This window comes from Oncorhynchus mykiss, chromosome 1 (genome assembly GCF_013265735.2).
Source record: "Oncorhynchus mykiss isolate Arlee chromosome 1, USDA_OmykA_1.1, whole genome shotgun sequence".
NCBI classification, from domain to species: Eukaryota; Metazoa; Chordata; class Actinopteri; order Salmoniformes; family Salmonidae; genus Oncorhynchus; species Oncorhynchus mykiss.
Window position 1 is genome coordinate 85417239 of NC_048565.1, and position 27292 is coordinate 85444530.

Consider the following 27292-nt stretch of genomic DNA (forward strand, 5'->3'; position numbering starts at 1 on the left):
AAGGTATCGCGGAAGAAGAAGTCGAACTGCGACAGGATTAATGACCCGAGAAATACGGAACGGACCAATGAACCGCGGGGTCAACTTGCGAGAAGCCGTCTTAAGGGGAAGGTTCTGAGTGGAGAGCCAAACTCTCTGACCGCGACAATATCTAGGACTCTTAGTTCTACGCTTATTAGCAGCCCTCACAGTCTGCGTCCTATAACGGCAAAGTGCAGACCTGACCCTCTTCCAGGTGCGCTCGCAACGTTGGACAAAAGCCTGAGCGGAGGGGACGCTGGACTCGGCGAACTGAGATGAGAACAGCGGAGGCTGGTACCCGAGGCTACTCTGAAAAGGAGATAGCCCGGTCGCAGACGAAGGAAGCGAGTTGTGGGCGTATTCTGCCCAGGGGAGCTGTTCTGACCAAGACGCAGGGTTGCGAAAAGAAAGACTGCGTAAGATGCGACCAATAGTCTGATTGGCCCGTTCTGCTTGACCGTTAGACTGGGGGTGAAAGCCGGAAGAGAGACTGACGGAAGCCCCAATCAAACGGCAAAACTCCCTCCAAAATTGAGACGTGAATTGCGGACCTCTGTCCGAAACGACGTCTGACGGAAGGCCATGAATTCTGAAAACATTCTCGATGATGATTTGTGCCGTCTCTTTAGCAGAAGGAAGCTTAGCAAGGGGAATGAAATGAGCCGCCTTAGAGAACCTATCGACAACCGTAAGAATAACAGTCTTCCCCGCTGACGAAGGCAGTCCGGTGACAAAATCTAAGGCGATGTGAGACCACGGTCGAGAGGGAATGGGAAGCGGCCTGAGACGGCCGGCAGGAGGAGAGTTACCGGACTTAGTCTGCGCGCAGACCGAACAAGCAGCCACGAAACGACGCGTGTCATGCTCCCGGGTGGGCCACCAAAAACGCTGGCGAATGGAAGCAAGCGTACCCCGAACGCCAGGGTGGCCGGCTAACTTGGCAGAGTGAGCCCACTGAAGAACGGCCAGACGAGTAGGAACGGGAACGAAAAGAAGGTTCCTAGGACAAGCGCGCGGCGACGGAGTGTGAGTGAGCGCTTGCTTTACCTGCCTCTCAATTCCCCAGACAGTCAACCCGACAACACGCCCCTCAGGGAGAATCCCCTCGGGGTCAGTGGAGGCTACTGAAGAACTGAAGAGACGAGATAAAGCATCAGGCTTGGTGTTCTTAGAGCCCGGACGATAAGAAATCACGAACTCGAAACGAGCGAAAAACAGCGCCCAACGCGCCTGACGCGCATTAAGTCGTTTGGCAGAACGGATGTACTCAAGGTTCCTATGGTCAGTCCAAACGACAAAAGGAACGGTCGCCCCCTCCAACCACTGTCGCCATTCGCCTAGGGCTAACCGGATGGCGAGCAGTTCGCGGTTTCCCACATCATAGTTACGTTCCGACGGCGACAGGCGATGAGAAAAATACGCGCATGGGTGGACCTTGTCGTCAGAGAGGGAGCGCTGAGAAAGAATGGCTCCCACGCCCACCTCTGACGCGTCAACCTCGACAACGAACTGTCTAGAGACGTCAGGTGTAACAAGGATAGGAGCGGATGTAAAACGATTCTTGAGGAGATCAAAAGCTCCCTGGGCGGAAACGGACCACTTAAAGCACGTCTTGACAGAAGTAAGGGCTGTGAGAGGAGCTGCCACCTGACCGAGTAGTCTGTTATGGAGTAGTCTGTTATGGATCGATTGCCTTGACATAGGGAAGACAGGGCCCTGGAAGCCTCCTCCCCAAAAACAGATCGATCAAAAACCCGTATCATCTCCTCCTTAAAGTCCTGATACTGGTTAGTACACTCAGCCCTTGCCTCCCAGATTGCCGTGCCCCACTCACGAGCCCGTCCAGTAAGGAGAGATATGACGTAGGCGACACGAGCAGTGCTCCTGGCGTAAGTGTTGGGCTGGAGAGAAAACACAATATCACACTGGGTGAGGAACGAGCGGCATTCAGTGGGCTCCCCAGAGTAACACGGCGGGTTATTGATTCTGGGCTCCGGAGATTCGAAAGCCCTGGAAGTGGCCGGTGGATCGAGGCGGAGATGGTGAACCTGTTCTGTGAGGTTGGAGACTTGGGTGGCCAGGGTCTCAACGGCATGTCGAGCAGCAGACAATTCCTGCTCGTGTCTGCCTAGCATCGCTCCCTGGATCTCGACGGCTGAGTGGAGAGGATCCGAAGTCGCTGGGTCCATTCTTGGTCGGATTCTTCTGTTACGGTGAGTGAATGAGGACCCAAAAGCGAACTAACTTAAACAGAGCTTCTTTAATAACCAAACATAGGTAGGCTCAGATAGACCGGCAGATTCCGACAGGACAGGACAAGGTTACAGCAAACATGACGATAGTCTGGTTCAGGCATGAAACACAACAAACAAGAATCCGACAAGGACAGGAACAAAAACAGAGAGAGATATAGAGGACCTAATCAGAGGGAAAAAGGGAACAGGTGGGAAAAGGGGTGAATGAGGTAGTCAGAGAAGACAAGGAACAGCTGGGGGAAAGAGGGACAGAAACGGTAACCTAGTACGACCAGCAGAGGGAGACAGGGTGAAAGGAAAGGACAGAAAGACACAACATGACAATACATGACAACACAAACATTATAATCAGGATGACACGTTGTTTCCTACCTTTGGACCTTCTTTCCCTGGATTACCGAGAGGTCCTCGCACTCCTGGATCCCCCTGTTTAGGATGGACACACACGCAAATCAATGCACCCAAGAACACATGCACAGAGAAAGACACACACACAAAACCACACAATCTGTCCCCAAGGGTTCCACTCTCACACTTCTGGGCGAGCGGGCGGGCGACCCCCCCCCCCCCCCCCCCCCCCCCCCCCCCCACACACACACACACACACACACACACACACACACACACACACACACATACACACAGAGTAAAGATAATGAGACACTCACCTTTTCTCCCACCATGCCTTGCACTCCTGTCGCTCCATGGGTTCCCTGCTCGCCCTTCTGCCCAGGCAGACCTGGCACTCTGGTCTGGCACACGGTGCAGGCATTCTGCCAACACACAGCGGGAGGGGGGAGAGGTACGGTCATACAGACCAGATATCTGTCATCTCACTGAGTCACAGCAGGGAGATACAGTGCTCCTTTTGTTTGTATTCCATCTCCCCTGGGTCGAAGAGCAGGGGAGCTGTCTTAACGTTCTCTCAATGTTTCCGCAACATTGAAGTTAATGTGACTGAGAACCAGACATTGTCCTATTTCCCACCCACTCTCTAACTGACTGGGACATTTGGGGGATCATTTGAAATATCACAGTCTCCCATCCAGTTCAGGTTTCACTGAGTAACATTTATTTACATTCAAAAAGTTAGGCTTAATCTGTGACTGGGAAATCAGCCCTGTCTGGGAAATCAGCCCTGTCTGGGAAATCAGCCCTGTCTGGGAAATCAGCCCTGTCTGGGAAATCAGCCCTGTCTGGGAAATCAGCCCTGTTTGGGAAATCAGCCCTGTCTGAGAAATCAGCCTTGTCTGGGAAATCAGCCCTGTCTGGGAAATCAGCCCTGTCTGGGAAATCAGCCTTGTCTGGGAAATCAGCCCTGTCTGGGAAATCAGCTCTGTCTGGGAAATCAGCCCTGTCTGGGAAATCAGCTCTGTCTGGGAAATCAGCCCTGCCTGGGAAATCAGCACTGCCTGGGAAATCAGCACTGCCTGGGAAATCAGCCCTGCCTGGGAAATCAGCCCTGTCTGGGAAATCAGCTCTGTCTGGGAAATCAGCCCTGTCTGGGAAATCAGCCCTGTCTGGAGTGTACTTCCTCTACAGCAGCAGACATTCTGTACTCTGACACTGTGGAGTTGTTGAAGTGTACGTTCCCTACAGCAATCAGAACAACCTAAATACGTTGGGGCCCGGACTCTACAAGGTGTCGAAAGCATTCCACAGTTTTGTCAAATTGGGTGGATGTCCTTTGGGTGGTGGACCATTCTTGATACGCACGGGAAACTGTTGAGAATGACAAACCCAGCAGCATTGCAGTTCTTGACACAAACCGGTGCGCCTGGTACCACCTACTACCAGACCCCGTTCAAAGGCACTTACATTTGTTGTCTATCCCATTCACCCTCTGAATGACACACATACACAATCCATGTCTCAACTGTCTCAAGGCTTCAAAATCCTTCTTTAACCTGTCTCCTCTCCTTCATCTACACTGATGGAAGTGGATTTAACAAGTGACATCGATAAGGGATCATAGCTTTCACCTGGATTCACCTGGTCAGTCTATGTCATGGAAAGAGCAGCTGTTCCTAATTGTTTTGTCCACTCAGTGTACATTCAGTAGAAGAACACCACAGGAGGTTGGTGGCACCTGAATTAGGGAGGACGGGCTCGGGGTAATGACTGGAGTGGAATAGGTGGAATGGTTTCCATGTGTTTGATGCCGTTCCAGCCATTACTATGAGCTGCCCTCCCCTCAGCAGCCTCAAATGAAGAACACATGAATACGTTCCACTTCCAACCATTTATCTGTAGACGGATATCAGTTCTGTTTATACAGCATGAAGACTGTATGACCCTTAGTGTCACTGGCATTTAGACTCATCAGAGAAGAGCAGTGGGGAGATATTTCATCTAACTTTATGGAAGTACAAATCTTTTTTTCTCAGAGAGACTTGAGCGAAGTGTCTTGAAATAAAAAAGGTCCAATTCAGTTAAGTGCTGCTTTCAGTGTGAAATGTCAAATACCATCGGCTGTAAAGTGACCAAACTCTGTCAATTAAAGTGAAGAAACAGAGAAAAGCTATTCTTGGGGAGGATTGTCATTCAGCTCATCAAGTTGAATGACGCAGTCAAGCCAGCAGCACATTGTAAAAAAGGCCTTTAAACAGGCAGGTTAGCGTTTCTTTGTCATGAATCTTGTTCTGGAGGCAGTTCTGCAGAGTGATCACTAGCTAGCACAGCCACAAAGTCGTAAAATCAGATTTTAAATCTAACTTTAATCTTAACCACACTGATAAACCTAAACTAAGACCAAAAAGCAACATAGCCAATATTGACTTTTCAGCTGGCCAATCTAGCGGAAATTGCTCAGTTCTGCCTCCAAGACAAGATTCATGACAATAAATGTCAATCTGCTTTGAACAGCTAAAAGCTTGGAAACTTTATTCATTTAACTGGGCTTCCTATCTTTGGTCTGGTAGAATAAAATCTCTCTCTCTCTCTCTCTCTCTCTCTCTCTCTCTCTCTCTCTCTCTCTCTCTCTCTCTCTCTCTCTCTCTCTCTCTCTCTCTCTCTCTCTCTCTCTCTCTCTCTCTCTCTCTCTCTCTCTCTCTCTCTCTCTCTCTCTCTCTCTCTCTCTCTCTCTCTCTCTCTCTCTCTCTCTCTCTCTCTCTCTCTCTCTCTCTCTCTCTCTCTCTCTCTCTCTCTCTCTCTCTCTACATTGTACAGATACATCAACAAGGAGTGGGAGTGTTGGAGAGATAGATGGACAGAGAGAAGAGACAGAGAGAGAGAAGAGACAGATGGAGAGAGAGAAGAGAGACAGAGAGAGAGAAGAGACAGACAGAGAGAGAGAAGAGTGTACATTGTACAGATACATCAACAAGGAGTGGGAGTGTTGGAGAGATAGATGGAAAGAGAGAAGAGACAGAGAGAGAGAAAAGACAGACAGAGAGAGAGAAGAGACAGACAGAGAGAGAGAAGAGTGTACATTGTACAGATACATCAACAAGGCGTTGGAGTGTTGGAGAGATAGAAGGAAAAGGAGAAGTATTGTCCCTTAAATACATAGCAACAACGTAGCCGTGAGAACAAACAACTGACAACAGAAAGCCCTATTCCCTATATAGTGCACTACTGTTGACCAGAGCTCTATTCCCTATATAGTGGATTGCTGTTGACAAGAGCCCTATTCCCTATATAGTGGAATACAGTTGACAAGATCCATATTCCCTATATAATAAACTACTGTTAATCCCAATATAGTGGACTGCTGTTGACAAGAGCCAAGCCGTAGCTCTCTGGTCAAAAGTAGTTCACAGTGTAGGGAATAGGGTACCATTTTGGACACATTGTGTACTCCAGGAGGGATGTATTCAACAACAGCCTTCTTCTTAGGACATTTCAAGGATTCCTGTTGAATATAATAATGCATTTCCATAGTGGATTTCCAATTTCTTGAATTTCTAGCTGCAGTTCGCCACCACCACCTGATGGAGGCTCTCCTGAGCTTCTGTTAATAATTCCGTAACATCACCCGAATAGGTTTAGTACTGGTGAAAATACCACATCAAAATATCAACATTAAAAGTTTGTTGTTGTATTACAACTGTGAGGTCTTAAAGTGTGAAATACACCACTGTGGGCAACTGTGCAATCATAGTAACTGATGCAATTAAAGCAGGCTAAATTATAACCTGTTTCTACACCCTCAGTCAATGTGGATCTACATGTGGGCACTTCAAGGTAATAACAAAAATATCTTCCATGAATCTTGTCAATTAAAAAAAGAATGTATGATTTATGTACCACACTGAATAATGTTGGAATGACAATTGGTGGGAATAATCATACGACACAACGGTAATACATGAAACAGTCCAGTACCTTGAGTAAAGAGCTCATATCTCCGACAATTGGCAAGGCAGTCTGTTGGAAAGACAAATTGTCATCATACATTTTGTATAATGACTATAGATGTAAAGAAATGTCAATAAATATTTTTGTTATCTTTTTCAGTCAGATCATAGTTGAATGAACCTGTCATAATTATCTTAGCATCACTCGAAGCTTGAACTCTTATGCATGATACTGAAACACTCAAAGTTACCATGTTTGTTTTTATGGTGGTATGACTGATACTGAAACACTCAAAGTTACCATGATTGTTTTTATGGTGGTATGAATGATACTGAAACACTCAAAGTTACCATGATTGTTTTTATGGTGGTATGAATGATACTGAAACACTCAAAGTTACCATGATTGTTTTTATGGTGGTATGAATGCCTTATACATAATATCCCCTTCAAGTACAGTGTAACCAAATCTTCTCCTGTGATTTCAGTTTTCTGTAAAATAATTGTATTTCTGTGGTTTTGAGGCATTTAACCTAAATATGGTACAGTGGGCTTAGCACCTCCAAGTGACACTGACACAGTATATCTCTGAGAGAGAGATGAGAAAGAGATGAGCGGTTAACTTACTGGTTGACCCGGTGGGCCAGGGGGACCTGGGGGACCTTCTCGACCAGGGGATCCCTTTAAATGAGAGAAATAATGATGTCACCAGCTATGAGACCATCGGAAACACACAGCGCTGCACACCCTTGGCCCACGCTTTGACATTCATCCTAATGGGGTGCTGTGTGTGTGTGTGTGTGTGTGTGTGTGTGTGTGTGTGTGTGTGTGTGTGTGTGTGTGTGTGTGTGTGTGTGTTTCTGATGTGTCCAGAAACGGTTGCTATTTCCTCATGCAGACATAAAGGAAACAGACCTTTCATCAGAATGTTAGTTTCTCTTTTTATCTGCAGACCGAGGAGGAGAGGAGCAGAGGAGTGGAGGAGAGGAAGAGTGGAGGAGAGGAAGAGTTGAGGAGAGGAGGAGTGGAGGAGAGGAAGAGTGGAGGAGAGGAGGAGTGGAGGAGAGGAGTAGAGGAGATGAAGAGTGGAGGAGAGGAAGTAAGGAAGAGTGGAGAGGAAGAGTGGAGGAGAGGAGGAGAGGAGGAGAGGAGGAGTGGAGGAAAGGAAGAGTGGAGAAGAGGAAAAGTTAAGGAGAGGAAGAGAGGAAGAGTGGAGAGGAAGAGTGGAGGAGAGGAGGAGAGGAGGAGAGGAGGAGTGGAGGAGAGGAGTGGAGGAGAGGAAGAGTGGAGAAAAGGAAGAGTGGAGGAGCGAATGAGAGGAGGAGAGGAGCGGAGGAGTGGAGGAGAGGAGGAGAGGAGTGGAGGAGAGGAGGAGAGGAGTGGAAGAGAGGAAGGGTTGAGGAGAGGAGGAGTGGAGGAGAGGAGTGAGAAGAGAGGAAGGAAGGTCTTGATCCCACTCACCTCTCTCCCCGGGGTCCCAGCAGGGCCTGAGAATCCAGAGGGTCCACGAGGGCCCTAGGAGAGAAGACAACCCCCATAACACACTAATGAGATCAGGGCCCGTATCTTAAAAGCCTCTCAGATTAGGATTGCTGACCTAGGAATAGAATATACTGTATATCCTCAATCCTGACAAAGAAGACATGCAACTAAGCATATGATGAGCCTGACACCAGACCTGTTGAAACTAATACCAGTCTTGAAACTAACACCAGTCCTGAAACTAACACCAGTCCTGAAACTAACACCAGTCCTGATGAGACTAACACCAGTCCTGATGAGACTAACACCAGTCCTGTAGAGACTAACACCAGTCCTGTAGAGACTAACACCAGTCCTGATGAGACTAACACTAGTCCTGTAGAGACTAACACCAGTCCTGTAGAGACTAACACCAGTCCTGAAACTAACACCAGTCCTGATGAGACTAACACCAGTCCTGATGAGACTAACACCAGTCCTGTAGAGACTAACACCAGTCCTGTAGAGACTAACACCAGTCCTGATGAGACTAACACTAGTCCTGTAGAGACTAACACCAGTCCTGTAAAGACTAACACCAGTCCTGAAACTAACACCAGTCCTGATGAGACTAACACCAGTCCTGATGAGACTAACACCAGTCCTGTAGAGACTAACACCAGTCCTGATGAGACTAACACTAGTCCTGTAGAGACTAACACCGGTCCTGTAGAGACTAACACCAGCCCTGATGAGACTAACACCAGTCCTGTTGAGCCTAACACCAGTCCTGTTGAGACTAACACCAGTCCTGATGAGACTAACACCAGTCCTGATGAGACTAACACCAGTCCTGTTGAGACTAACACCAGTCCTGATGAGACTAACACCAGTCCTGATGAGACTAACACCAGTCCTGATGAGACTAACACCAGTCCTGATGAGACTAACACCAGTCCTGATGAGACTAACACCAGTCCTGATGAGACTAACACCAGTCCTGTAGAGACTAACACCGGTCCTGTAGAGACTAACACCAGCCCTGATGAGACTAACACCAGTCCTGTTGAGCCTAACACCAGTCCTGATGAGACTAACACCAGTCTTGATGAGACTAACACCAGTCCTGATGAGACTAACACCAGTCCTGATGAGACTAACACCAGTCCTGATGAGACTAACACCAGTCCTGTTGAGACTAACACCAGTCCTGATGAGACTAACACCAGTCCTGTTGAGACTAACACCAGTCCTAATGAGACTAACACCAGTCCTGATGAGACTAACACCAGTCCTGTTGAGACTAACACCAGTCCTGATGAGACTAACACCAGTCCTGATGAGACTAACACCAGTCCTGATGAGACTAACACCAGTCCTGATGAGACTAACACCAGTCCTGTTGAGACTAACACCAGTCCTGATGAGACTAACACCAGTCCTGATGAGACTAACACCAGTCCTGATGAGACTAACACCAGTCCTGATGAGACTAACACCAGTCCTGATGAGACTAACACCAGTCCTGATGAGACTAACACCAGTCCTGATGAGACTAACACCAGTCCTGATGAGACTAACACCAGTCCTGTTGAGACTAACACCAGCCCTGATGAGACTAACACCAGTCCTGATGAGACTAACACCAGTCCTGATGAGACTAACACCAGTCCTGTTGAGACTAACACCAGTCCTGATGAGACTAACACCAGTCCTGATGAGACTAACACCAGTCCTGTTGAGACTAACACCAGCCCTGATGAGACTAACACCAGTCCTGATGAGACTAACACCAGTCCTGATGAGACTAACACCAGTCCTGTTGAGACTAACACCAGTCCTGTTGAGACTAACACCAGTCCTGATGAGACTAACACCAGTCCTGATGAGACTAACACCAGTCCTGATGAGACTAACACCAGTCCTAAACCCAAAAAATATATGATGCATAAATGCATAAACTACAATATCATTGGAATTAAATTGTTGTTTCAGATTTGATATCCTCAACCTTTATACTGAAGACTAAGGTTTCATCTAAGCATCCAGGAGCACACTACTGGAGGGTACTGTATGTACTGTACGCTATTCTATATTCTAATATCACAGGGATCAGATGGATGTGTGTGTGTGTGTGTGTCTGGACAGGAGATATTCTTCCACATACCTCAAATCCTCTCTCTCCTCTCTGTCCCATGGGGCCCTATAAGAACACATCACACAGCTTGTTTACAACAACACCACACCACCCTTCAGCACACACACACACACACACACACACACACACACACACACACACACACACACACACACACACACACACACACACACACACACACACACACACACACACACACACACACAGACAGACAAACCAACTTGTTATTAACACCAACAGCAGTTCAGTCCAAGATCCAGTAAAGGACTGTGTTTCAACATCCATCCTTTGCTATGTTCCATTGATCCCTTGCTTTCCAACAACTCTGAATATCACTATTTAATAAACCAAAGGGCAAAACTCAAGCGGGCATTTTTGAAGTTGAAACCAGCAGCAGCCTCACAGAGGATAGATAGATGGTGAAGTAGTGTGTAATGCTGAAGGTCCACAATGTTTGTTTAATCTAATCTGGGAATTAATGTTCATTGAATGTAGTCTTTATTGTATCATTCATTTGACCCGGATAAAATCATATATAAGTCTATGCACAAGCCTTTCTGAAGATGACTGAACTGAAGAGGTGTGTGTCCAACAGAAAGGTTTTGTGAAGACTACAGGTTAGAGAGATGGGGTTGCAACTGCTGTGATTCTCTGGAGGATTGGTTTGAAAAGCAAAACATTTATTTGTGAAAATGTCAACGGACAATAAAGTATGAACAAGAGAAAAATGAGAAATGTTCCAGTGCCATGTACTCACAGGAGGTCCTTCAACGCCCAGACCAGGCTCTCCTTTCTCCCCTAGGTCTCCTGGTACACCAGGGACGCCACGCTCACCCTGACAGGGAGGAGAGGGGGGAACAGGGAACTCATTATGATGACTGTTAAAGGGAAGAGAGGGGGGAACAGGGAACTCATTATGATGACTGTTAAAGGGAAGAGAGGGGGGAACAGGGAACTCATTATGATGACTGTTAAAGGGAAGAGAGGGGGGAACAGGGAACTCATTTTGTTGACTGTTAAAGGGAAGAGAGGGGGGAACAGGGAACTCATTTTGTTGACTGTTAAAGGGAAGAGAGGGGGGAACAGGGAACTCATTTTGTTGACTGTTAAAGGGAAGAGAGGGGGGAACAGGGAACTCATTTTGATGACTGTTAAAGGGAAGAGAGGGGGGAACAGGGAACTCATTATGATGACTGTTAAAGGGAAGAGAGGGGGGAACAGGGAACTCATTATGATGACTGTTAAAGGGAAGAGAGGGGGGAACAGGGAACTCATTTTGCCATTTGGGACCCAGCTCAATAAAAGGAGAGTTCCCTGGCTTTAACAGGACCTGTGTTTCAGATCCTTGACATCAGTGAATAATGTATGCCACCTGGCAGACTTACACTACAGTAACTGCAGAGATTTTTGTACATGTATGTGATCATTGTGGGAATTGAACCCTCATCCTTGGCGTTGCTAGTGCCACACTCTTACCAACTGAGCCACAAGTGGATGAACTGGGTTGATGTGAGGTATTAGAAGAGCTAGTCATCCTTCAGATGTTTTCTAATGTGGATCATCATAGCCAGAGGAAATATCCGTCATCTAGCTAGAGAATAATAAGTCCAGATTGTGTTAACACTGGGGGGTCTGCCTGTCTGTTTTGTCCCTCTTCCCCCACCATGGGGGGTCTGCCTGTCTGTTTTGTCCCTGTTCCCCCACCATGGGGGGCTGCCTGTCTGTTTTGTCCCTGTTCCCCCACCATGGGGGGCTGCCTGTCTGTTTTGTCCCTCTTCCCCCACCCTGGGGGGCTGCCTGTCTGTTTTGTCCCTGTTCCCCCACCATGGGGGGTTGCCTGTCTGTTTTGTCCCTCTTCCCCCACCATGGGGGAACAGCTTGTTTTGGCCCTGTTCCCCCACCATGGGGGGTTGCCTGTCTGTTTTGGCCCTGTTCCCCCACCATGGGGGAACAGCTTGTTTTGGCCCTGTTCCTCCACCATAGGAGTTGTTTTTCTACCTTTGGCCCTCGTGATCCTCTGGGTCCAGATGTCATCCCCTCTCCCTGCCCGGGCAAAAAGAAGAAAAAACTAAATGAGTTCCACATCCCAGACATCATACAGCATAACGTCAGCATTGATAATCAGATGACGCTGACAGACATGGTCGCCTCGTTTCAGGTCCTTAGGAAACTGTGCAGTATTTTGTTTTTTTTATGTATTATTTCTTACATTGTTAGAGTTATTATTTTATTTTACAAGCATTTCGCTACGCTCGCATTGACATCTGCTAACCATGTGTACGTGACAATTAACATGTGATATGATGTAAAGATTGGAGGCTAAACATGTAAGATACAGATACAGACCGTCTGAAAAATACCAAGACACTCTGACCAAGTAGCTGCAGTTAAAAAGCCTTTATTAAGTCAAATCAAATGTAACTTGTCCCCTGCTTTGTAAACAACAGGTGTAGACTAACAGTAAAATACATACAGGCCCTTCCCCACAATACAGAGATAAAGACAATAGAGAAATAATAGAAAATTAAAACATGTAATAATTAAAGTAATAATAGATACAGAATGAGTCATGATAACGTGTCTATATAGAATGGGCACCAGTACTGAGTAATGATAACGTGTCTATCTATATACAAGGGCTACCAGTACTGAGTAATGATAACGTGTCTATATAGAATGGGCACCAGTACTGAGTAATGATAACGTGTCTATCTATATACAAGGGCTACCAGTACTGAGTGGATGTGCAGGGGTACGAGGTCATTGAGGTAGATATGTACATGTAGTTAGAGATAAATAGTAAAGTAGGACTAAATAATAAAGTATCCATGTAGGAAAGTTCAAACAAGCCAGACAATTAATCTACTGCAAATCACACATCAGCAATTCACTTTGAGAACGAGACCGTGTGTCTCCCAGCAGCACAGCTACAGCCTGTGTGAGACTTCAATGGGAATATACCTCCATCTACACAGGGCAAACAGCAGGAACACTTCATTTCACCACGAGCCTTGTGTTCAATACTCTCCTACAACATGTTTTAACAGCGTCTACGTTGTGAAGTCAGACCCATAATGCTCTGCTGCTGCCACACACACAGAAGTCCAGGGGTGTCTCCCAAATAACACCCTATTCCCTATATAGTGGCCCCATGGGTCCTGGTCAAAAATGATGCACTATAAAGGGAATAGGGTGCCATTCAGGACGCAGCCTTGATTGGGATCGGGGATAAGCATTATTTACAGTACACCCCCTTGATGGAAAATGGATTTCTGTGTTCAGCATGCATTAGTGCTCCAACTAAGTCCTGCATTTGCACAATGTAAATCAGCCATCTGAAACGTTGCTTCATGCCAATGCAGCAGTTCTGAAATAAAGCTCCCCCACATTTTAAGAAGTGTTCAGAGGACAAATTAAAATAGTTGGATGAACTCAAATAACCTGTGTTACTCTGGTTTTACTTCCTCAAGGGTGTAGTGGTGTGTCATCTGAATTGGCACTAAATTCAATATGTAAATAAGTTGAAATGTGCCAATAAAGAACGGTTTAAATGTCATCTCTCTCTCTCTCTCTCTCTCTCTCTCTCTCTCGCTCTCTCTCACCTTAATTCATCTATCCACCCCCCCTCCCTCTATCCCTCCATCACTGCCCTCCTCAACTACTCACAGGCCGTGTCCCAAATCTGGCTTGCCCACTACTTACTTAAACTGCATACTGTGTAGTACTAATCATACAAAATACTATTTAGAATACACTGGTTAGTAACAATGAATGCAGTAACAACAAACATCAGCATACTAGGCTCCTCCTACTGAGACTGTGCCATCTAATGTTCCCTGCTGGGAACGTAATGTTGTGTTTACGGATTAATTAATATTATGCTACACAAAGATACATAACATACATTTTTCTAAACTAATCCAATCTGTTAGTTGGACTTATTGCACCCATTACTGAGCTGTTGTTCCAGTTTAGATGGTTATTTATTCTTCTGTTTAACCCTGCCAGTCATTCTGAAACTGTAAGGGATCTCGTCCCCCTCTGAGGAGGAGAAGCGAGAAGGATCGGAGGACCAAAACGCAGTTTGGTAAGTGTCCATAATGTTTATTTTAAAACATAAACTGAACACTACGAAATACAAAACAATAAACGTGAAATGAACGAAACAGTCCCGTGTGGCGACAAACACTGACACGGAAGACAAACACCCACAACTCAAATGTTAAATCAAGCTACCATAGTATGATTCTCAATCAGGGACAACAATTGACAGCTGCCTCTGATTGAGAACCATACTAGGCCGAACTCAAAAACCAACATACAAAAACAAACATAGACTGCCCACCCAACTCACGCCCTGACCATACTAAAACAAAGATAAAATAACAGAACTATGGTCAGAACGTGACAGAAACCATGTTGTTGTGAGTGAAAAACACTTCCAGTTGTTGGATATCCCCACTCTGCCTGGATTCCAAAAGGATTCAAACATCACTTTGCAAGCCAGCATGAGTCCAAAACACAGCAAAGGCTGGTCACCAGCAAACACAGTGAAGACACCATGAAAACACAGTGAAGGCTGGTCACCTATAAACACAGTGAAGGCACCATGAAAACATAGTGAAGGCACCATAAAACACAGTGAAGGCTGGTCACCAGCAAAATACAGTGAAGGCACCATGAAAACATAGTGAAGGCACCATGAAAACACAGTGAAGGCAACATGAAAACACAGTGAAGGCAGCATAAAACAAAGTGAAGGCAGGTCACCAGCAAAACACAATGAAAACACAATGAAGGCACCATGAAAACAGAGTGAAGGAACCATGAAAACACAGTGAAGGAACCATGAAAACACAGTGAAGGCACCATGAAAACTCAGTGAAGGCACCATGAAAACACAGTGAAAACACCATGACAACTCAGTGAAGGAACCATGAAAACTCAGTGAAGAAACCATGAAAACTCAGTGAAGGAACCATGAAAACACAGTGAAAACACCATGAAAACTCAGTGAAGGCACCATGAAAACTCAGTGAAGGCACCATGAAAACACAGTGAAGGCTGGTCACCAGTAAAATCAGCAGTGGTGGAAAAAGTTCTCAACTGTCAAACCGGAGTAAAAGTAAAGATAATAAAAATTGACTCAAGTAAAATACTACTTGAGTAAAAGTCTAAATGTATTTGGTTTTAAATATACTTAAGTATCAAAAGTACAGTTGAAGTCGGAAGTTTACATACACCTTAGCCAAATACATTTAAATTAAGTTTTTCATCATTCCTGACATTTAATCCTAGTTAAAAATTCCCTGTTTTAGGTCAGTTAGGATCACCACTTTATTTTAAGAATGCAAAATGTCTGAATAAAAGTAGAGATAATTATTTATTTCAGCTTTTATTCTTTCATCACATTCCCAGTGGGTCAAAAGTTTACATACACTCAATTAGTATTTGGTAGCATTGCCTTTAAATTGTTTAACTAGGGTCAAACGTTTTGGGTAGCCTTCCACAAGCTTCCCACAATAAGTTGGGTGAATTTTGTGTAACTGAGTCAGGTTTGTAGGCCTCCTTGCTCGCACACGCTTTTTCAGTTCTGTCCACAAATTTTCTACAGGATTGAGGTCAGGGCTTTGTGATGGCGACTCCAATACCTTGACTTTGTTGTCCTTAAGCCATTTTGCCACAACTTTGGAAGTATGCTTGGGGTCACTGTCCATTTGGTGTTCTTCGGCTTGCAAGCCTCCCCCCATTTCCTACAAACTTAACGATGGTCATTATGGCCAAACAGTTCTATTTTTGTTTCATCAGACCAGAGGACATTTCTCCAAAATGTACGATCTTTGTCCCCATGTGCAGTTGCAAACCATAGTCTGGCTTTTTTATGGCAGTTTTGGAGCATTGGCCTCCTCCTTGCTGAGCAGCCTTTTTACTGTGGATATAGATACTTTTGTACCTGTGTCCTACAGCAATTTCGCAAAGTCCTTTGCTGTTGTTCTGTTATTGATTTGCACTTTTTGCACCAAAGTACATTCATCCTTCTCTCTCTACATTCCTCCATACTTCCCTCTCATCATTCCTCCATCCTTCCCTCTCTACATCCCTCCATCCTTCCCTCTCTACATCCCTCCATCCTTCCCTCTGTATCCCTCCATCCTTCCCTATCTATATCCCTCCATCCTTCCCTCTCTACATCCCTCCATCCTTCCCTCTCTACATCCCTCCATCCTTCCCTTTCTGTATCCCTCCATCCTTTCCTCTCTACATCCCTCCATCCTTCCCTCGCTATATCCCTCCATCCTTCCCTCTCTGTATCCCTCCATCCTTCCCTCTCTACATCCCTCCATCCTTCCCTCTCTATATCCCTCCATCCTGCCCTCCTCCACACTTGTTTACCTACTCACTTTCTTAGAGACATTCCTCTCCCTGACACCATTAACATGCAAACATCTCTCTTATTACTCTGCTCTACCGAGCACATTAGCTCTTAATGTGTGTGTGTGTGTTTGTGTGCGCTCCGACCTAATGAGTAGTTCCACTGTCATGCTTAATGTTCAGTTTAGCACCTTCCATGTAGAAACAAACATTATTGCCCTAGCCTATCCTGAGAGCTGGCACCCTATTCCCTACATAGTGCACTACTTTTGACCAGGGCTTTGGAACAGCTTTAGGGAACAGGGTGCCATTCAGAACTCATACCTATACTGCTAGCTGATATCTGCCATCACTGCTTGGGCTTGCACCATGCAAAACGCAGAAAACCTGGGTTAAATTTTTTTTACCTCATATTGAAAATACTTACTTTGTGCTTGACTGAGAATGCTCTACTTAATGGACCCAATAGAATAGTTCCAATATGATAAACCCACCCATGTGGCAATCGAGGTAGGCTGGAGCAAACTCTCTAAAAATGTGAATGATTTCAAATAGTATTTGAACCCAGGTCTGAAACACAGTCAAGTCAACCCACACATCTTGACTGTTAAGGTCTGCTACTAGCTCGTACTGCAGGTGCTGTGTCTGTACAGGTAACTAGCTGGTACTGCAGGTGCTGTGTCTGTACAGGTAACTAGCTGGTACTGCAGGTGCTGTGTCTGTACAGGTAACTAGCTGGTACTGCAGGTGCTGTGTCTGTACAGGTAACTAGCTGGTACTGCAGGTGCTGTGTCTGTACAGGTAACTAGCTGGTACTGCAGGTGCTGTGTCTGTACAGGTAACTAGCTGGTACTGCAGGTGCTGTGTCTGTACAGGTAACTAGCTGGTACTGCAGGTGCTGTGTTTGTACAGGTAACTAGCTGGTACTGCAGGTGCTGTGTCTGTACAGGTAACTAGCTGGTACTGCAGGTGCTGTGTCTGTACATGTAACTAGCTGGTACTGCAGGTGCTGTGTCTGTACAGGTAACTAGCTGGTACTGCAGGTGCTGTGTCTGTACAGGTAACTAGCTGGTACTGCAGCTGCTGTGTCTGTACAGGTAACTAGCTGGTACTGCAGGTGCTGTGTCTGTACAGGTAACTAGCTGGTACTGCAGCTGCTGTGTCTGTACAGGTAACTAGCTGGTACTGCAGGTGCTGTGTCTGTACAGGTAACTAGCTGGTACTGCAGGTGCTGTGTCTGTACATGTAACTAGCTGGTACTGCAGGTGCTGTGTCTGTACAGGTAACTAGCTGGTACTGCAGGTGCTGTGTCTGTACAGGTAACTAGCTGGTACTGCAGGTGCTGTGTCTGTACAGGTAACTAGCTGGTACTGCAGGTGCTGTGTCTGTACATGTAACTAGCTGGTACTGCAGGTGCTGTGTCTGTACAGGTAACTAGCTGGTACTGCAGGTGCTGTGTCTGTACAGGTAACTAGCTGGTACTGCAGGTGCTGTGTCTGTACATGTAACTAGCTGGTACTGCAGGTGCTGTGTCTGTACAGGTAACTAGCTGGTACTGCAGGTGCAGTACCACCTCAACCCAAATTAACACGTATAGGAGATTCTGGAGCGGCACCCGAGACAGCGTTTCCCACCAACTTCAACAAAACACCAAATGATGGAATTTCTGGTGGAAGAATGTTGTGGGATCCTCCAAAATAATTTCCTACACGATGCCAAGGTGCATTAAAGCTGTTCTGGCTCATGGTGGCCCAACACCCTATTAAGACTCTTTATGTTGGCGTTTCCTTCATTTTGGTAGTTCCCTGCATGTAATGAACACTTCTAAATGCAAAGCCGGGTCCACAAAGTAGTCTGCTGACAGCTGTAAGCCTCAGAACGGAGGTGGAGAGGCCATTACCGTGGCTGGTGTCACTGAATGCTGGATTACTTACTAGCATTGCATCTGCATGATGTCAGGGCTGTGCTACGACAGGCACGCCTCTCAGTCAACATGTTTGCTGCTGTCGTCGCAGCTGTTTCTAGCTGATCTACTACTCTGTGTGTATGTGTGTTTGTGTGTGTCTGTTTGTGTGTGTCTGTTTGTGAGATCAGGTGTCCAGTGATGACTGATTACCACTGAATTCCAAAGTGATATACTAATCTACTGTGTGTGTGTGTGTGTGTGTGTGTGTGTGTGTGTGTGTGTGTGTGTGTGTGTGTGTGTGTGTGTGTGTGTGTGTGTGTGTGTGTGTGTGTGTGTGTGTGTGTGGGGGGGGGGGGGGGGTGGGGGGGGGGGGGTGGGGGGGGGGGGGGGGGGGGGGGATAAGGCCAAAACAAGCCAATAAGGTCAGATCAGATAGTGATAACAGTGTCTGCCTGTGTCCCAAATGGGACCCTATTCCATACTGTAGTGCAGTGTACTTTGACCGGAGCCCTATGAGCTCTCAGCAAACTCACCAGCTGTTCAGCTACTGGCTCTCCAGGCTCTCCCTTGGGTCCAGGCAGGCCCTGTGGTCCCATCACATCTCCAGAGTCCCCCTAGGGAGAGAGATAGACAGACAGTCATCTCTACAGTACAGGGGGTGACTCTGAGTGACTGATGGGCCGTGTCATCTCTACAGTACAGGGGGCCGACTCTGAGTGACTGATGGGCCGTGTCATCTCTACAGTACAGGGGGTGACTCTGAGTGACTGATGGGCCGTGTCATCTCTACAGTACAGGGGGTGACTCTGAGTGACTGATGGGCCGTGTCATCTCTACAGTACAGGGGGTGACTCTGAGTGACTGATGGGCCGTGTCATCTCTACAGTACAGGGGGTAACTCTGAGTGACTGATGGGCCGTGTCATCTCTACAGTACAGGGGGTGACTCTGAGTGACTGATCTGTCACCCCACTTCACTATGAATGACACACACAGTGTGGGAGGTAGGGGGGAGGGGGGGAGTCAGAGACTAAAGCTGAGGATATCTGTCACCCCACTTCACTATGAATGACACACACAGTGTCGGAGGTGGGTGGGGGGGGGGGGGGGAGTCAGAGACTAAAGCTGAGGATATCTGTCACCCCACTTCACTATGAATGGCACACACAGTGTCGGAGGTAGGGGGGGAGGGGAGTCAGAGACTAAAGCTGAGGATATCTGTCACCCCACTTCACTATGAATGACACACACAGTGTGGGAGGTAGGGGGGGAGGGGGGGAGTCAGAGACTAAAGCTGAGGATATCTGTCACTCCACTTCACTATGAATGACACACACAGTGTGGGAGTTAGGGGGGGGAGTCAGAGGCTAAAGCTGAGGCTATCTGTCACCCTACTGGAATCATTTCACACAACAACAGGGGTTAATTAGGAAATTACACCCCAAAACAATATTATAGTATTTTTTTCATTAGTCCACAGCGTGTTTGTGTGCGTGGAGGAAACAGTATTTTATAAACTGTAGCATGCAGCCTTGTCAGAGATGGGTGTGTGTGTACAGGCCACGATAGAGCTGAGCTCACCATGCACAGTCTACAGGACTATACACCAGTGGAACCACTTAATACAGACTATACCCCAGTATAACCACTTAATACAGGGTATACCCCAGTATAACCACTTAATACAGGCTATACCCCAGTATGACCACTTAATACAGACTATACCCCAGTATAACTACTTAATACAGGCTATACCCCAGTATAACCACTTAATACAGGACTATACCCCAGTATAACCACTTAATACAGGCTATACCCCAGTATAACCACTTAATACAGACTATACCCCAGTAGAACCACTTAATACAGGACTATACCCCAGTATAACCACTTAATACAGGCTATACCCCAGTATAACCCCTTAAAACAGGAAGGTAGTGGCTATCCAATCTGATAGTCATGCATCATCCTCTACGGTGATGGTGAAACATCTGTCTAATGTCTGCCTGCAGGTCTGTTCTTAAAGGTGTAAGACTTGATTTGAAGCTCTACCTTGTTTCCTTTCAGACCGTCTCTACCAGGTATTCCCTGGTCCCCCGACGATCCCTAGAAACGGAGGACAGAACAGAGACACATCTGTCAACCAGGTCTTCACACACACACACACACACACACACACACACACACACACACACACACACACACATAGATGTGAACAGGTACACAAACACGCACAACTACTGCCCCCTCAACACACACGCCCAACCTCCCATTACCATACAGACACATTTATCTCTCTCCTCCTCTCCGCATCAGCGGGCCCACCATGTTTCAACATCCTTTCCCTTTTCCAGGATGAAATGCCTCTCTTTCCCTCTCCTGCTTCTGAATAAAGACAGATACTCATTATAGGTACAGCAGGTGCAGCAACAGATTGGGGACCATGCCTGCCTCTGCTCCCTCATAACGTAAAACGTTCCGATCTGCCTCTACCCACTAATTCATTCTCAAATTGAATTACTGATCGTCTGTGTAACAATTCAAGACTTTGCCCCCCCCCCCTTTTGCCTTCATCAGCTCTCATCTTCTCTCTCTTACTTTCTCTCTGTCTCACCTCAGCGGTTTATCTATGTGTTTCCTTATTGTCCTTTGGTAGGTGTAGTTGGGGGAACAGTGGAACAGGGAGACATGAGAGAAGGAGGAAGATGAGATTGTTCTTTCAGGAGGGGTGGGGTCAATTCCATTTCAACTCAGGAACCAATTCCATTTCAACTCAGGAACCAATTCCATTTCAACTCAGGAACCAATTCCATTTCAACTCAAGAACCAATTCCATTTCAACTCAGGAACCAATTCCATTTCAACTCAGGAACCAATTCCATTTCAACTCAGGAACCAATTCCATTTCAACTCAGGAACCAATTCCATTTCAACTCAGGAACTAAAAATATCTTCCATAATTGAACTAGAATTGACCACACCCCTGGTTCAAACTGTACTTAATATATGTATTTGAAATAACATGTCTTTGACCACACCCCTGGTTCAAACGGTACTTAATATATGTATTTGAAGTAACATGTCTTTGACCACACCCCTGGTTCAAACGGTACTTAATATATGTATTTGAAATAACATGTCTTTGACCACACCCCTGGTTCAAACTGTACTTAATATATGTATTTGAAATAACATGTCTTTGACCACACCCCTGGTTCAAACGGTACTTAATATATGTATTTGAAGTAACATGTCTTTGACCACACCCCTGGTTCAAACGGTACTTAATACATGTATTTCAAGTAACATGTTTTTGACCACACCCCTGGTTCAAACTGTACTTAATACATGTATTTTAAGTAACATGTCTTTTACTCACCATCTCTCCTGCAATCCCTGGGAGTCCGATGAGTCCACGAGGACCTTCTTTACCCTGGAAAACAGTCAGAGAAGTGTTAGAGTCTAATATCCCTTCTTCTAGTAATCACAGCCTGGCCCATGGTGACCTGCCTGTCTGGCTAACTGCAGGCAGCCCCAGCAATCACTCTCTGATTCAGAGAGTTGTATTCCTGAGCTTCCAACTGTACACCCCAGTAAAGACATGTTGTTCTGGAGGCCTTTCTGGTCGTCAAAGGGGTTGGAAGTTGGATGCTAAGAAGAAGACATCTCGGGAGGGGTTCGAAATGTGTAGACTGTAGCTAGCTACTAGACACCAGAGGGATATATTACAAAGTAGGTTTAATTAGTTAACCAGCTAACTTTGATAAATAACCAGAAATAACTGTTGATTTTCTGGTTCATTAAGAAAGCTAAACGTATATGTGTTTTTGGTTGTTCAGTCAATTAGACCAAGCCCATTTCAAGCTTACCTTTCTTAAAAAATAAGGTTATTTGGGGATATTTACTGGCTAACTCCTTGATCCTACTTTGTAGAATACCCTTCAGGACATCCGGCAGTTTTATTTTATTTTAAATTTATAGTCTGGGATTCGACAGTTGTGTCAAGCTCAAAAGGCATTTAGAAGTTATATCTGTCAAGAATCGAATGGGTAAATATCAAGAATTGAAAAGACCAATGAACCATTTCCCAAATACCAGACTGTAGGGGACAAACTGTAGGGGAAGAAAGAAGATTGCAGCAATCTTTTGGTGTTTGACCTGCTGTGAGAATTGCAGCAATCTGTCTGGTTTGGGAGCTTGACCATCCTCTTTAGGTATCAGAGGGCAGTGGAGGAAAACAGGAGCTATTCAAGTGTTCTATAGTAGCTACATTGAACGACCCACTTCCACTTACAGTCAACAGGTGGCCCAGCCTCAAACGTTTGATTAGTCGTACTGGTTGATAAGAATTTGATCAGTATTTTAATCCTCAAGGGCTAGTCTTCCAAGAGTCCATAGAGTTTAAGATAGTCATTTCTCTCTGTAGACCAATATAAATTGCTCAAACGTTTGACCTGAGGTAATTAAGCACTTGTCATGCCATATAGACCTAGTTCTAGTTCCTGGGGTGAGTTGCATTACCACTAGCTGCTCAGGGAACCTGAAATAGAACCTAAACCAACTACAGGTGCACTAAAGGTGATCTAGGGTATCTGAGTACTTGGTACACAATGTAATAAATTCTGTTTCCTGTGTCAATCCAAACAGTTTCATTCTACTGTACCAATAAGTACAATGGCAGAGGATCATACAGCTTGTGTTGTTGGGTATTGTTGGGTGATAGAGACTATTTGTTCTCTGGTGATAAAGACTCTTTGTTCTCTGGTGATAGAGACTCTTTGTTCTCTGGTGATAGAGACTCTTTGTTCTCTGGTGATAGAGTCTCTTTGTTCTCTGGTGATAGAGACTCTTTGTTCTCTGGTGATAGAGACTCTTTGTTCTCTGGTGATAGAGACTCTTTATTCTCTGGTGATAGAGGCTCTTTATTCTCTGGTGATAGAGTCTCTTTGTTCTCTGGTGATAGAGACTCTTTGTTCTCTGGTGATAGAGACTCTTTGTTCTCTGGTGATAGAGACTCTTTGTTCTCTGGTGATAGAGACTCTTTATTCTCTGGTGATAGAGGCTCTTTGTTCTCTGGTGATAGAGACTCTTTGTTCTCTGGTGATAAAGACTCTTTGTTCTCTGGTGATAGAGACTATTTGTTCTCTGGTGATAAAGACTCTTTGTTCTCTGGTGATAGAGACTCTTTGTTCTCTGGTGATAGAGACTCTTTGTTCTCTGGTGATAGAGTCTCTTTGTTCTCTGGTGATAGAGACTCTTTGTTCTCTGGTGATAGAGACTCTTTGTTCTCTGGTGATAGAGACTCTTTGTTCTCTGGTGATAAAGACTCTTTGTTCTCTGGTGATAGAGTCTCTTTGTTCTCTGGTGATAGAGACTCTTTGTTCTCTGGTGATAGAGACTCTTTGTTCTCTGGTGATAGAGACTCTTTATTCTCTGGTGATAGAGGCTCTTTGTTCTCTGGTGATAGAGACTCTTTGTTCTCTGGTGATAAAGACTCTTTGTTCTCTGGTGATAGAGACTATTTGTTCTCTGGTGATAAAGACTCTTTGTTCTCTGGTGATAAAGACTCTTTGTTCTCTGGTGATAGAGTCTATTTGTTCTCTGGTGATAAAGACTCTTTATTCTCTGGTGATAGAGACTATTTGTTCTCTGGTGATAGAGACTATTTGTTCTCTGGTGATAAAGACTCTTTGTTCTCTGGTGATAGAGTCTCTTTGTTCTCTGGTGATAGAGACTCTTTATTCTCTGGTGATAGAGGCTCTTTGTTCTCTGGTGATAGAGGCTCTTTGTTCTCTGGTGATAGAGGCTCTTTGTTCTCTGGTGATAGTTTGATTATCTCGGGTGTTTACCTCTGGGCCGGGCTCTCCCTTTGGACCTGGTAGTCCTAAGCTTCCCTTTAAATCAGTAATGAAAGGAGGGAGAGGGGGAAAGGGAAAGAAGAAAAAGAGAGAGATAGAGAGAGAGAGAGAGACCATTTAAGGTTAGATTTGTTTTTCTCCATAATTACTCCAGGACATGTATTAATAAGTGAGACCCTGAGAAAATCTATTTAGCGTCTGGCTTCAAGAAAGAAAACCTACCAAACAGAGCAATTCAACCTGACTTTATAGAACTCCCAGTTTCTATTTAGTCTAGAAACACACTGTAATACATATCACTTTTTATTCCTCAAATATCATTTCTTTGTGTACTGGGCTCCTATTCAATTCCAGGCTGCTCATATACAGTATCATGTGTATATGTGTTATTGTATATCATTGTGTACTTAACAAACCCATTTGAATTTTTTATTTTTTACCTTTATTTAACTAGGCAAGTCAGTTAAAAACAAGTTCTTATTTTCAATGATGGCCTAGGAACAGTTGGTTAACTGCCTGTTCAGGGGCAGAACGACAGATTTGTACCTTGTCAGCTCGGGGATTTGAACTTGCAAACCCAATGTCGGCTGCTAGTCCAATGCTCTAACCACTAGGCTACCCTGCCACCCCAACGTCAAAGGTTATACAGTACTCAGATCAGTGTAGATGACCAAACCCAATGTCAAAGGTTATACAGTACTCAGATCAGTGTCGATAACCAAACCCAATGTCAAAGGTTATACAGTACTCAGATCAGTGTAGATGACCAAACCCAATGTCAAAGGTTATACAGTACTCAGATCAGTGTAGATAACCAAACCCAATGTCAAAGGTTATACAGTACTCAGATCAGTGTAGATAACCAAACCCAATGTCAAAGGTTATACAGTACTCAGATCAGTGTAGATAACCAAACCCAATGTCAAAGGTTATACAGTACTCAGATCAGTGTAGATGAAGCCTTTAAAGTGTATGTAATGCGTGTCCTTCATCTGAATACTTAGACTGAACTTACCTTGAAACCATGTGGTCCTTGGAGTCCTCTTTGTCCCTGAAGAAAAGGATCATATAAACCATTATCCTCATCCTGTAAATCCAATGTCTTTACACAAGAGACACACAATAGCACTGGTGTAAAGTACTTAAGAAAAAAACTTTAAAGTACTACTTAAGTACTTTTGGGGAGCATCTGTACTGTACTCATTCTAAACCCTGTAACTATTGTTGAAGTCTATGACATTCATTCTAAACCCTGTAACTATTGTTGAAGTCTATGACATTCATTCTAAACCCTGTAACTATTGTTGAAGTCTATGACATTCATTCTAAACCCTGTAACTATTGTTGAAGTCTATGACATTCATTCTAAACCCTGTAACTATTGTTGAAGTCTATGACATTCATTCTAAACCATGTAACTATTGTTGAAGTCTAATTTTGATGTGTGGCACGATAAAGATTGACCTCCTTTGAACTTTGTATTCTTTTTTTTATATTTGATTATTAGATTCTTTGCCAACAGCTCTTTCATATATGTTTTGGATGTATCCTAAATGGCAGGCTATTCCCTACATAGTGCACACAAAACCACAGTGTCCTCAAAGCTCATCATTAAGCGACTATTTACATTGCCCCCCCAGACTATTTACATTGCCCCCCCAGACTATTTACATTGCCCCCCCAGACTATTTACAATGCCCCCCCAGACTATTTACATTGCCCCCCCAGACTATTTACATTGCCCCCCCAGACTGTTTACATTGCCCCCCCAGACTATTTACATTGCCCCCCCAGACTATTTACATTGCCCACCCAGACTATTTACATTGCCCCCCCAGACTATTTACATTGCCCACCCAGACTATTTACATTGCCCACCCAGACTATTTACATTGCCCCCCCAGACTATTTACATTGCCCACCCAGACTATTTACATTGCCCACCCAGACTATTTACATTGCCCACCCAGACTATGTACATTGCCCCCCCAGACTGTTTACATTGCCCACCCAGACTATTTACATTGCCCCCCCAGACTATTTACATTGCCCCCCCAGACTATTTACATTGCCCCCCCAGACTATTTACATTGCCCCCCCAGACTATTTACATTGCCCCCCCAGACTATTTACATTGCCCTCCCAGACTATTTACATTGCCCCCCCAGACTATTTACATTGCCCCCCCAGACTATTTACATTGCCCCCCCAGACTATTTACATTGCCCCCCCAGACTATTTACATTGCCCCCCCAGACTATTTACATTGCCCCCCCAGACTATTTACATTGCCCCCCCAGACTATTTACATTGCCCCCACAGACTATTTACATTGCCCACCCAGACTGTTTACATTGCCCCCCCAGACTGTTTACATTGCCCCCCCAGACTGTTTACATTGCCCCCCCAGACTATTTACATTGCCCCCCCAGACTATTTACATTGCCCCCCCCAGACTATTTACATTGCCCCCCCAGACTATTTACATTGCCCCCCCAGACTATTTACATTGCCCCCCCAGACTATTTACATTGCCCCCCCAGACTATTTACATTGCCCCCCCAGACTATTTACATTGCCCCCCCAGACTATTTACATTGCCCCCCCAGACTATTTACATTGCCCACCCAGACTGTTTACATTGCCCCCCCAGACTGTTTACATTGCCCCCCCAGACTATTTACATTGCCCCCCCAGACTGTTTACATTGCCCCCCCAGACTGTTTACATTGCCCCCCAGACTGTTTACATTGCCCACCCAGACTGTTTACATTGCCCCCCCAGACTGTTTACATTGCCCACCCAGACTGTTTACATTGCCCACCCAGACTGTTTACATTGCCCCCCCAGACTGTTTACATTGCCCCCCCAGACTATTTACATTGCCCCCCCAGACTATTTACATTGCCCCCCCAGACTATTTACATTGCCCCCACTGTATTTAGCCTCGTTATTGTTATGTCA

The 27292-nt window shown here is 45.3% G+C and overlaps 1 protein-coding gene across 3 annotated transcripts in view; it reads right to left on the minus strand.

Moving 5' to 3' along the window:
- The window catches only part of LOC110519057 (collagen alpha-1(XIX) chain), a 266495-nt gene that overhangs the window by 59017 nt on the left and 180186 nt on the right, over positions 1-27292 (minus strand). For 2 of the 3 annotated variants that reach the window (XM_036987651.1, XM_036987663.1), the window contains exons 24-36: positions 25344-25379; positions 24320-24364; positions 21850-21903; positions 20523-20576; positions 19005-19085; positions 12192-12236; positions 10951-11028; positions 10203-10238; positions 8036-8089; positions 7202-7255; positions 6603-6644; positions 2945-3049; positions 2649-2702 (exon numbers count right to left, since the gene is read on the minus strand). In XM_036987651.1, coding sequence (XP_036843546.1) covers positions 2649-2702; positions 2945-3049; positions 6603-6644; positions 7202-7255; positions 8036-8089; positions 10203-10238; positions 10951-11028; positions 12192-12236; positions 19005-19085; positions 20523-20576; positions 21850-21903; positions 24320-24364; positions 25344-25379 — 738 coding nt within the window. The remainder of the gene's footprint in view (positions 1-2648; positions 2703-2944; positions 3050-6602; positions 6645-7201; positions 7256-8035; positions 8090-10202; positions 10239-10950; positions 11029-12191; positions 12237-19004; positions 19086-20522; positions 20577-21849; positions 21904-24319; positions 24365-25343; positions 25380-27292) is intronic. The other variant, XM_036987654.1, reaches the window with a different exon arrangement.